Raw genomic sequence first — 12,913 nt, 5'->3', positions numbered from 1 at the left:
TGCAATTGAGCTATTTTTGTACAAACTCGAAATATCGAATTTATACAAACACAAACATCTAAAGTTTAAACAGTTATACAAATTATATTATACACAAGTTATATAAAATTTGAATAATACAAACGTACGAATTATATAAACTCGAAACTCAGCCCACGTATTTATCACTGAATGTTAGTCGCGAGTGATAATTAATTAAAACTATAGTTATGATGACTACTTAACTAGTATGTGTTTGCTTAACTATGCAATTTTCCCTAAAAAAGAGTTTAAGTTTTGTGCACTGTCAGTGTATAAGATTTTCTACACCATATGGTTATTTTTAAGATAAACATGATAACTTAATTAAGTAATTAATAAAATATCTTTTTGAATATAATTATAATTATGATAAAATATAATAAAATAAAATTAAGTCCTCTTTCTTCTCTAACCAAAATTAATTCATAGTTACCTTCTTAATTAATCAAGTTTATTTGCTTTTCTACATCTGATTTTATTTGGTTCTATCTCTTTATCTTCTTGTTCTATTTTTTAGTTTTTGCGTCTTCTTTTGTTGTATTGATCTTTCAATTATTTTCAGTTAAATCACGTTTTCAAGGTTTTTGTGAATTTTCTCAGGGATAATAATTATATTTGTATTAGTGATTATATTGTTATCAACCCTTTTGATCTTCAGGATATTTGAGATATCTTAATATTGTAGATCAGAATAATAAATTGCAAATTGCAACTTTTTTTTAATTCTTCTTCTTTTGTTTACGGATCATGACTTTATCAAAATTAAAAAAGAAAAAACAAAGACAATTAAGAAATTAAAAAATTACTTCTGATGAAAAAAAAAACAGACGTAGAAAAACAAATAAACTTGATTAATTATGAAGATAACTATGAATTAATTTTAGTTAGAGAAGAAAGATGACTTAACTTTCCTTTACTATATTTTACCGTAATTATAATTATATTCAAAAAAAAATATTTATTACTTAATTAAATTACTATGTTTATCTTAAAAATAACTCGATGGTCTAAAAAATCTTATACACTGACCGTGCACAAAACTTAAACTCATAAAAAAAATGCTAAATTTTGTGATGCTAATCCTTTTTATTTTTAAATTTAATAAATAAAAATTCAATTAAAAAGCTTTGATTTAATCCCAACTAAAATCCAAACTCGTATGAATAAAGTAAAACATTAAAAGAACGGAACACTTTATCAAGAAATTTTGAGTCTTACACCATAACATTGTTTCCCTTATTAATAAAGTAAAACTCTTTGAAGGGGTTGATCGGAATTGTAAAAACTGTAATTTTTTAGTTAGTATCTCGAAGTTTAGTGGCATATGAGTTGGAAAAAAATAGTAAAGTGATAAGTGATAATTATGTGATTATATTTGAAAATTTTCTGCTTTTTTGGAACGTATACATGAGGATATACATATGTAGACATATTTTTCTATTTAGTAGATTGTTTAGACATATTCAATCCTAATAAATATATTTTCAAGATGATCTCATGTGTATAATATTATCATCTCACAACTTGAATTTTGTAAAATTGTTGTCACAAATTAAGTAGGCATTTGGCAATGCGATACCATATCGTGATATGGTATCGTGAGATGGAATCAGCGTTTGGACTTGCGATTTTACACTGATTTCATATCATGAGATGTGATACAGTATTCTCCAAAAACCATGATATGAAATTATATGAGAATTCCATATCATGATTTGAGATATTTTAATACAAAAATTGATCCACGAGCTTATATTTTGTTAAAACAACCCACATTTATATCTACTAACCATTATTTCATATGTAAATAAAATTTATAATCACATCATTACTTTATAAAATTTATTATTCTCACCAACATAAAATTATTATTCTCACCAACATATAGTCACTTTAACTCACACCGGCATTCATCTCTGCGCAATGTGATTGAACGGACTTTTGGAGCTTGGAAAAATAGATTTAGAATGCTGAAACAAGGCATGATTCATTATAATATTGATACACAAGTGAAAATTGTCATAGCTTGTGCAGTGTTACATAATTATTTGCGAGAATACCAAAGTACTAATGAAATATTTATGGTCTATGAGCATGAAGATATAGTTGCGAATGATATTGACCAACAAATAACTCAAAGTAACAATGTTGGTTCATCTTCTCGGTCACATGATCGAGAAATGCAAGTTCAACGTGAAGAAATTGTCCGTACTATGTGGGAGGATTATATTAAATACTAGTACACTACAATTTATGTTTAATTTTTTTTTATTAAATTAAAGTTAGATGAAACAATTACTTAAGTGAAAAACAAATAGCTTTATAATAATTTATTATGCGATTTTATAAATTTTTTGTTTATTTGATAAGATTGAATAAGTAATTGAGGCTATTTTAATAGCTTTACAACTTATGAAATTTTCATGTTTATGAGAAAATATACAACACAAAAATTCCATATCGCATGTCCAAACAAAACTTCAATTTCTTCTCATGATTCCATATCGCATAGCCAAACGGGCCCTAAATGATACAATTACAATTTACATGTTCAACTTTCAGATTAACAAGTATATTTTTGAAGCTTTTGATTACTACTAGTATATAGTGATTGAAAATACAGAAAAGAACAAGTAGCAATAGTGAATGTCAACATAATTAAAACAGTACAAATTTAGAGCAGTAAGGGATAAACCCTTGCTAAGTCATAACATCATACAACACAAAAATTCAACAAAGAGAAAATAACAGTACAAAAAAAACAATATGATGGCAAATCATTAAGATAACTTGTGACAGTCTTCATTTCCCATTGTACCTATAGATATTCTGTTTATATGTGTCCCATTGTACCTTACTTCCTCAAGCTGTGTAATATGTATTCAGCATACAGATCCCTGCAGAAACGTAACGACCATGCAACGGATAAGTTACTATTATATTACATGAGAATGTGTATGGACAATAAGAAGAATCAAGAGTTATATCATACATGGAGTACTGAATGGCATCGACAGCAGAACTTGGAGGCAGGAAATCGTCAACAGCAACGTCTTTGTTTTCATTCTTCTTGTCTGAAGACGAGTTAAGAAATTCCTCATATGAAACTTTCTATAGATTCATTATCTAAGGGAGTTGTTATAATTAATAGATAAATTTAGGAGGATACAGTCTTCAAAAAAGCGGCGAATTTCAGCCAGGCGGTGAGGGGGGAGCTGCTTTATATCAGTGTAGTGGCGATATTCTGGATCATCAGCACACACTGCTATGATCTTGTCATCTTTCTCTCCCTGAATTGATGAAGAAAAACATTGTCGTTGAAAGTTACGTTTACAAAGAGGAAGTTATTGTTTGGGATAAAAATAGGAACCTGATCAATCATAGGCATCAGACCTATCGCCCTAGCTCGAAGGAAACAACCTGGAAGGACAGGTTCCTGTTGAAAAAGTTAAAAGCCGATTACTGTTACAATCAGTCCTATTTGGAATAGTCACTAATGCAAACAGAACAATCGCAGTTTTGCCTGTCTTATACATTCATTTACCTACCTGCATGAGGACTAATACATCCATTGGGTCATTATCTTCACAGAGTGTTCGGGGAATGAAGCCATAGTTTTGAGGGTAAACCACTGAAGAGTATAGGATGCGATCAACCTGGTCATACATGGAAAAGGCGTAAACTGAAGGGTGATTCACAATGCTGCTATAAAAATAAAAATAAAAACTATTCGACCAAAGCCAAGGTTAGCAAGTAATAGTACCCTCACTCTAAGATTAAGCATAGAGCGAAATACTCATCTCCTCGGAGCATCACTTAAAATTACCTTAATTTAGATCATTGTATCATACCTTAATAAGACCGGTTTTCTTGTCCAGCTCATATTTGACTTTGCTTCCTTTTGAAATCTCAATGACCTGCATGAACGCATTGTGGCGATCACAATAACACCAACTTAGTGTTTCCACACAACCAGATAATACAGTAATAAACCCTTTCTCATTTTTGTAGATCTATTTACATGAATGACTTAATGGTCCCAATAAATCAAAATCCCCCACAATCAAGATAAATGAAGAAAAGGACTAAAGAAGCTCTCGACTGTCATTTTTATCCAGATGGCAAAGATATGGAATCATATATGCAGCTTATGTGTAGGAGATGGTAGGATAATTGCATATAATGATCTTTTAGTTCTTTATAGTTTTTCCTCTAATACCAATAGCATGTCCCGTTGGAACGGTAATAGCTAGTGTCTCAACTATAGAAGACTATTTATTTATTGTGAAAATTTTCAAGATTGGCTCTCCTGATTTGAGATATGGAAAAGATGACTTTAATAAGTAATAACTGAAGAAGCAGATCAATTGATCATCTGGCTAATGCTTTTTCGGTAGGCTCTTGCTACAGTGAGTTAAACAAGGTGCTGGACAATACTCTCAACTTGCCTTTAGAAGATTATATGGATGAAAACAGTATGTTAGACTTCATCAATTCACTACAGGAATCGACTTCAGTATAGATTATAGTGCCCCTCTCTTTGTTATTGCGCAAGGGATTTTCTGACTTCTACCTACAGAGCACTTATTTTCGTGCTTTGCTGTTTATTCCAATAATGTACTTAGTTACCATTTCAAAAAAAATTAAGTAGGAATTTGGAACATTTAATGATATATCAGAGGTACACATATATCAAGCTGAATTGGAAGGAAAATTGCACTAATTCCAGTTTTCTTCTTCTATATTGATAGTGTTCGCATTATGCATAGATGATATTCGTGCTTTCACCATGTTATCAAATGAGTGATACCAAAATTTCCAGTTAAAAAGCCAGATATAGAAAATTGCACTATGCAAGTCACAATTCTAGTTAATTTCCCAACTTAAAAGAAGAATTAAAGTGCCCAGGCTGGGGATTCCAATTAGCTGCATATTAGTTGAACTTAAGGATTTAGTATACTTACAACATTGAAAACACTTGGAGCTTCAGGTCCTACAAAATAAAAGAAGCAAACCGGAAATAATCAGATTCAACTGCTGCGAAATTTGTGTTTTTCAGAATGATGAAAATATGTAGCGCGTGCCAGCTAGATACCTATCTCAAGGTCGTGCCAAGGATGAGCAGCAACAGACCTCCTGGATATAGATGATAGGATCCTCTCATTCAAACGAGGGGCACGTCTTTGTGGAGACAGATCATCGTTTTCATTGCTCATTTTTACAATTTCTGGTAAACCTGAAAGAAAGTAAATGGACAACAGATCTTTAGGTTCATTTCATGAAAATGTAGTAGGAAACAGTAAGTTAACATAAGCGGATCTAGAGTAAGTTCTGTGGATTCAAATGAACCCTTAACTTATAGTTGGAACTTCGTATGCATATGTAACTATAACAAGATCATACTCATTCAGAACCCACTCACTTTAGATTCTAAATTTTCCACTGTATGTCAGATGCATTGTTGCGTGGTTCACATATAATCATGTTACGTCGAATGTATATTCTATTCGAAAAGTACATTGACCTTAAGGGAAATAGTACTATCAAGCTCTACTTGTCTCAATAACAAATCCCCAAAATATAAGATCGAAGAAGTAAATGAACTTATGTGTGATTAAGTTTCCATATTGCAAAGCAGTTGAAACTAGAAAGTTCTTATTAGCTGCACCATGCATTTTTACCCGTGTAGAAAAAATTGGGAATTAGGGGAAAACATTTTCTCATGTTCGATTGGTCAAAATTTAAAAAAAAAACAATTCCACAACTGACATCCCCACCACCCATAGGCCCCCAAATCTCCATCCCCACCACCTCGTAAGCATTTCAACATTTTCCTTCCTACTGAACACACCGTAGATCAAAACAAATTTTCCAGAAGCAGAGCAAGTAAGAAAAGGAAAAAGAACTGTGCATATATGATCAACCAAAACTGGAATAATCCAAGTGAAATCTATGACGATTTAACAGAGAAATCACTGGAATCTGCAGGTTAGCCAGCTATTAGACTATAGTATTACAAATCAGATCACCAGGTGGATTAACCAATTGACTCCATTAATCTTAGCTCAAACTATCTCATATTTAATTAAAAAAAATTAAAAAAAAACGTATACAGACTGATAATCATGATCTTCTAACCAAATCGAAGCATAAATTAATTTGCGAGAATCAATATTTTCAACCAAATGGAGCTGAGCGTACCTTGGATTGAACGAAAGAAGACTAGAGAGAGAAAAAGAGTGAATGAAAAGGTTAGAAAGAGTGTATGTATATATATATATGTAAGTAAAGTAGGAATAGAGAGGTGGTGGTAGAAAACTTGTTGATGTCCGATTATTTTTCCTTGAACCTTTCAACATTTCATTCAATGCCCTCTTTTTTCCCACTATCTCTCCGTTGATTTGGTCTGTGTGAGTACATTGACAAAAAAAAAATTATTTTAAATTTTCTTATTACTACGTTGAAAATAGATTAATTTAAATTCACATTGAATATGATCTATTCGGAAATAATGCTTTCTATTAAAAAAAAAATTGTATTTTCAAGTTTATTAACGAAAGGAAAAACTAGAGTAGAATTCCTTAGTTTTGATTTGAGGTTTCTTAGTTTGAGTGAGTAGTAATTGTGTTTGATCAAGTTATCTATGAAAAATTTCAATTAGTATTAGACAAGTAGTTTATGTTTGGTCAATTCAACTATCGAATTACTAACAAGAGATATATTATGTATACTTGCAATATACTCTATATTCCTAATTACTTGTCTACTTTTGAATTTGCACATCTATTAAGAAAATAATGACTGACATAGTGAGTTTACCATTTTACATTTATTAATTATGAAGTGGATAAATTAAAAACTTAATATTTTCAAAAAGTTTTACCTTTTTCAATGTAATTAATTGAGGGTAATAATATGTAAAATATAATTATCCTTTCTTGATTTGTCAAAATGGACAAGTAATTAGGGAGAACTAAAAAAAGAAAAGTAGACAAGTAATTAGGGACAAAGAGGGTATATCTTTAGTAGTATATTTATATCTTTATGGGATAAATGTATTATAACTATTCAAGAATTAGATGAATTCATTTTATCTTTTACCGAATAATATAAGATATGAGCAGCTTAAAAGAGTTTTAAAAATTATAACAAAAAAAATAAAAATAAAATATTATGACATGTCATTTTGAGAAAAAGATGTTTTTATTCGGTCCAATATATTTTGAGAAAAATTGAAATAATTAAATTATACTATATATAATATTTTTTTTGTAACATGAATGAATTCATACGCTTACAAAGTTCTAAGAAGGAGTAAAAAAATAAATAGACATAACCACTTGCTTGGTTGGTTTTTCTATAAAACTCCATGCATCCAATATTTCACATGACATTAAAAAAAATTAGATATAACCACTTGCTTGGTTGGTTCTTCTAAAAAACTCCATGCAGACAATCTTTGACATCACATTAAAAAAATAGTTGTAATTGCGCACCACCCAAATAATTAAACAACTGAATAATGACTTTATCTTATATTCACACAATATTTATCCACGTCCTAATTGTCACTAATATATATTTGTTATTGTTAGTTGTTACACCCTCCCCGTGACCCGTCCCTTGCATGTAACGGTATTTGATTGGTCATGATCAAGTTGTTTATAAAAATAAAATAATATTTTTTCAAAAATTTATAATTAAAATGAATCATGAATATTTGTATAGATATAAGATTATGTTATTAAATATTAAAGGAATGATTGTACATTTAAATTATTTTTATATGTATAATCAGCGGCGGAGGCAGTATATAATGAGGATTCGAACCCTCTTGGCGAAAAATATTACTATTTATACATGGGTAAAATTATTGTTTAGGTATGTATAATAGATGTCGAACCCCTTTTCACTAGTTCATGTGTTTACTTTTCAGATTTTGAACCCCCTTATTAAAATTTCTGCCTCCGCCACTGTGTATAATACTTCATTTTTTAACAAGCTAATGTTTTTGAGTATATATGAAAAATTACGGAGTTCGTCTAAAAATTAACTCGTGAAATACGGGGCTTTAGCAGGTTCTTTTGATAAAGATTAATCATTTTTTGTCGGATGTGTTGATATTCTCATTTATTCATTCTACTTCTCTCATGAAAAGGAATGAAAATTAGAGATCAAATCGATCAAATATTGGAGACGGTCAATGCCATCTATAAGTGAACAAAATCAAATTGAAAACTGCACAAATCGAGTTAAATTAAGAAAATAAATTGATTAATAGTTTATTTTGACTTGATTTGATATTGGAGAAAAAAATCTGATTAGACTTGGGATAATTTAGTTTAACTTTAAAAAATCAATTCGAAACCAAATCAATTCGACATTATTTATATAATTTTTAAAATTAATTTTATACATAAAAATATTTACTTTGATGAAATTTCAAAATATTTTTTTATACTTTTTCATATTTTTATCTTTTAATATATTATTTCAAATTTGGACTTAAAATTTTGAATGGTCCAATAAAGGTTATAATCGATAGATATTAGTAATTCTAATAAATCTCAAATTAAAATCAAATCAATGCTAATGCTATCAATAAAAAAATCAATTCAATATGAAGAACGACAATAATATTGAATAATTATTTTTTAATTTTACATTGGTTTAGACAATTAAAATATATAACCTAATTTTAATTTTTCTTTAATGTTTAATCATGTAATTAATAGCTATTAGACTTATTTTGGCATGATTTAGTTTTTTAAAATTATGATCATTTTCATTATAACTTATTTATTTTATGTCGTTTCATTATTATTTTTTGTTGAATATTTTAGTGTCACCACTCACTAGAGAAATATTTGAAGCACAAGTTAATAACTGAGAAAATCCAAAAAAAATCACGGCCGGTAAACCAAAATTTTACTGATTTAATTTGATTCGATTTATAGATTTGAAAATCCAATAACAAATAATTTAATTTGATATTTAAAATCTCGAATTAACTCGATCCATGTGTGTTAGAGACATTAGTGGGAGGTGTTATTCCTCCATTGTCAAGGTGAAGGAATAGTATAATCGGGAGCTTATTCGATTCCACCCCGACGTTTAAAAATTTTCACAAGTATAATATCGATACTTGTTTTCTCTGCTTCCATTACAACAATTATTATATTCATTTTTATAAATTTATTTTTCTAAAAAAATATTTCTCAAAAAATTTAGTCAAAAGAGAGATTAATTTAATTAGTAAATTAAAATATTATTATATGTTCTTAGTACTAAGATTATTTATTTTTCTACATTAATTATCATACACCAAATTGACTAATCCATGTTTTGATGGAAACTTTAGTGGAGACAAGGTGGGGAAGTGGAGAGAGACGGATATACGTATATTATGCTCTATGTTACCTAACTTCTCATGTATAAGTTGACTTGAGGTGTTTATATCACTTCTTTTCCCTTTAAATAATAATAATAAAAAAAAAAGAATACGAATAAAATTCTCTTAATTTATTAAAATAGATAAAAAAAATAATAATTAATAATCTACTATTAGAATAAGAGTCAAATAAAATAAAACTAAATATATAGTAGGTAAGCATATATAGATAGACATCGTTTAAAATTGAATGACTGAATGCATTTACTTTTTTGAATATTTTTTAATTAGATCCCACTAAGATTCATTACTTCCTTTAGTCCAATATAAATAAATTGTACGTCGAGGCTTTCTCCAATACTTCTATTTTGATCTTATGTATTAGAGACTTCGTAGACTAGAGTATTTAAGTTATACATATGAATTGAAATCAACTTTTGTTGTCCCTAAAGATGGTTTAACACCTACATATAAAATATGTCATCTTTGGCTCAGTCTCAACTAGAAAATGCATGAAGTTTTACAGTTTATTGAGGTGAATATATATAATTAAAATAAATTTTATATTTTATAAGATTAACTCTACTACTAGCAAAACAAAACACAATTTGAACTCAAAGTGTTTAATTAGAGCAATTTATTAAGAGTTTAAAGTATTCAATTAAAACAAGAGTTGATTTAAATGTCGAAATGAAATATCCCGACAAATTAAGAAATTATTAAGGATTATGGATCAAGCCAAAATATAAAGTGATGTCTTAGGGAAACAAAGTGAAAATTTCATATATGACATATATTAGACTAATATTTTCAAGTTATAGCAATAGAATTAAACTTTCAAGTTGTAACACTAAAAATTTCAGGTTCTAACAGATTATTAAAAAAAAAGGTTATTTTTAATAATTAAAAACATTTGATTTGAAAAGAATAAAAAGATTAAAAAAAATTTAAAAAAAACGTTTATGAAGGAAAAAATGAAAAAAAAAAAAAAAAGATTTGAATTAATTTAAGATAATTATTAATTAGCATGAATTAAGGAATTTCAAACTGATTAAGAATATTCAATTTCCTTAATTACAGCTAATTTGTTAAAATTAATTCAAAAATTTGATTTTATCCATTTTTCTTCCACGTTTCTCTCTCTTCAATTTTCTTCCAGAAATTTTGTCACTAGCAACAAATTGAAGTTTTTTTTTTGTTTGAAAAATCCTGATTTTTTTTTTATGGACAACTACGTATCAATATTAATTAAACATGGCGGAAGATGGGATCCTTTAGGTTAGTATTTTTAATTGTTTACTATTTGTATTTGGATTTCAGTGAAATGAAAAGAAAAAATGAAACTGTAAATCACATTTTGTGATTTTGTTTTTGTAAATCGTCACTATATTGAATGTGATATGTTTTTTTGTATAAACAATACGTTTAGTTCATAATACATAGTAGTTGTTGTGAAACTGTAAAATCAATTAGTTTCTTGGTAAGTTACTGTTTTTTGGTAGGGGTTTAATGTCACCATATATTTTTTTTTTTGGTTATTTTTTTTACTGGCAAAACAATGATTTCATGAGAGGTTGTCGTAATATATGAAAGATTTGAGTATAAATGTATAACATATAAATATTCTTATCGTTGTAGATTGGGTACGTAGATTAAAATTATAATATCGATTACTGTTTTTTTCCTGAAAAAATAAATTAAAATGTATAGTTTTGAATGAATTTGTTAGTATAAGTGTAATGAATTTGTTATGAAAGTGTATTCACTAATGCGAAAAAAAGGTTATTTAGAATTTTGAAGAATTGTATGACAATTGTTTTAAGTTGGTATGAGTGTGTTAACTAGTTAGTAAAAAAAGTTATTTAGAATTTTGAATAATTGTACGAAAAGTGTTTTAAGTTGGTATAAAATTTGAAATGTTATTGTTTATATAAGTTTTGTCAATTATATATAAATTTGTGTGAAAGGAATGAACTATTTGGTATGAGAAATGTATAAATTTGGTATAAATGATGATTGTATGTATGAAATCTGAAATTTTATTTTTTAATGAAATTTGTTTGTAGTTTATTGTTTGAATGATTTTTGTATGAAAAAATAATGACAAGTGTGTATAATTTTGTTTTTTTTTTTGTATTATGTAAGACTAATTGTTATTTTTTTTTAATGAAACAGGAAAATATGTTGATTTTCAAATGGAGGGGATTATATATGAGTATTCTAGTCTTTATAGTGGTCTAGTAAGTGCGATAACATCGCAGCTAATGATAGATGCTAATATTCACAATATAGAGATAAAATATATAATTAGTGATAGATGTCCCCCTGTTAGTATCCACAATTATGTTGGTGTGCGGGTTTTTTTAGATCAAAAGAAAGCTAATGTAGATTTCTTTACGATTTCATATACTTGGAAATAAAATTTATTCCAAATTAATATATAAGATAGTGTAAATATTTGTACAGGTTTTCGATTTTAGATTCCAGATTTCATATACGTGATTCATTAATTATTCATACAGATTTCATATACTTGGAAATAAAATTTATTTAAGATTAATATATAAGATAGTGTAAATATTTGTACAAATTTCAGATTTCAGATTCCATATTTCATATACGCGATTCATTAATTATTCATACAAATTTAATATACTTGGAAATAAAATTTATTCCAGATTAATATATAAGATAGTGTAAATATAGTGTAATATATAACAAACTTTATACCAATCTTATTCAAGTTTTATTCCAACACGAACTTCAGTTTATATCACACATATTATACCAACAATAAATCAATTTCATATGATCACACAATGCATATCATTTGTATACCAATATTATATCACAATTAATACAATATCCAACCATCAAACATTAAATTTAGTGTCATACACATATTAATCAAATTTCACACATGTTTCATCCATTAATTGTACAATTTGGATGCACACTGATATTTTAAAATAGTGAATCCAAATGGTATGAAGTCTGTATATTACTAGTATCCTGAAATTATAATAGCCAAACAGTAATTCATATGTAGATGGTATCTGATTGGAAGAAAACATATGATATTATATATCATCAAATACTTAAACACAAAAAAGTTGTCCAAAAGTAAAAAAATAAATAACGTGTAATTCTAAAAAAGTAGAAGGTGCAATCAACTATTTCAAATTTCTTGTACGTGGTCTTGGTGTAGGATAATTGGTGGTATCTGGAACATGTTTTTTTGCTATGCGAGATCCACCAAATTTGCTAGCAACCGTACCAGTAACTTCACTCTCACTGATCGCGCCATCCTCACTCTTTGTATATACAGTTAATAGACAATCACACTACTGTTAAAACACAATTCATACCATTTGTATGCCATTATTATATCACAAATCATACAATATCCAATAATCAACTGTTTAATCAGAATCATACACATATTAATCAGATTTCATACACGTTTCATCCAAACAACTATTTCGAAAATAATATAAGAAT

The 12,913-nt window shown here is 28.0% G+C and overlaps 2 protein-coding genes across 3 annotated transcripts in view; one reads left to right on the top strand and one right to left on the bottom strand.

The window, feature by feature from the left end:
- LOC125861830 (uncharacterized protein C119.09c-like) overlaps nt 1-12,913 on the top strand; it is a 436,566-nt gene that overhangs the window by 386,850 nt on the left and 36,803 nt on the right. The window lies entirely within an intron of this gene.
- Nucleotides 2,647-6,360, bottom strand: LOC125861828 (soluble inorganic pyrophosphatase PPA1). The gene is made up of 9 exons (XM_049541707.1): nt 6,223-6,360; nt 5,117-5,257; nt 4,986-5,014; nt 3,873-3,938; nt 3,570-3,677; nt 3,392-3,457; nt 3,191-3,311; nt 3,014-3,095; nt 2,647-2,918 (listed from the first exon to the last, which is right to left on the bottom strand). The coding sequence occupies exons 2-9, from the start codon at nt 5,235-5,237 to the stop codon at nt 2,876-2,878; spliced, it is 636 nt and encodes a 211-aa protein (XP_049397664.1). The 5' UTR covers nt 5,238-5,257; nt 6,223-6,360; the 3' UTR covers nt 2,647-2,875.

Source organism: Solanum stenotomum, chromosome 4, assembly GCF_019186545.1.
Source record: "Solanum stenotomum isolate F172 chromosome 4, ASM1918654v1, whole genome shotgun sequence".
In the NCBI taxonomy this organism is placed as follows: Eukaryota; Viridiplantae; Streptophyta; class Magnoliopsida; order Solanales; family Solanaceae; genus Solanum; species Solanum stenotomum.
This window is presented reverse-complemented; position numbering and strand designations above follow the sequence as displayed.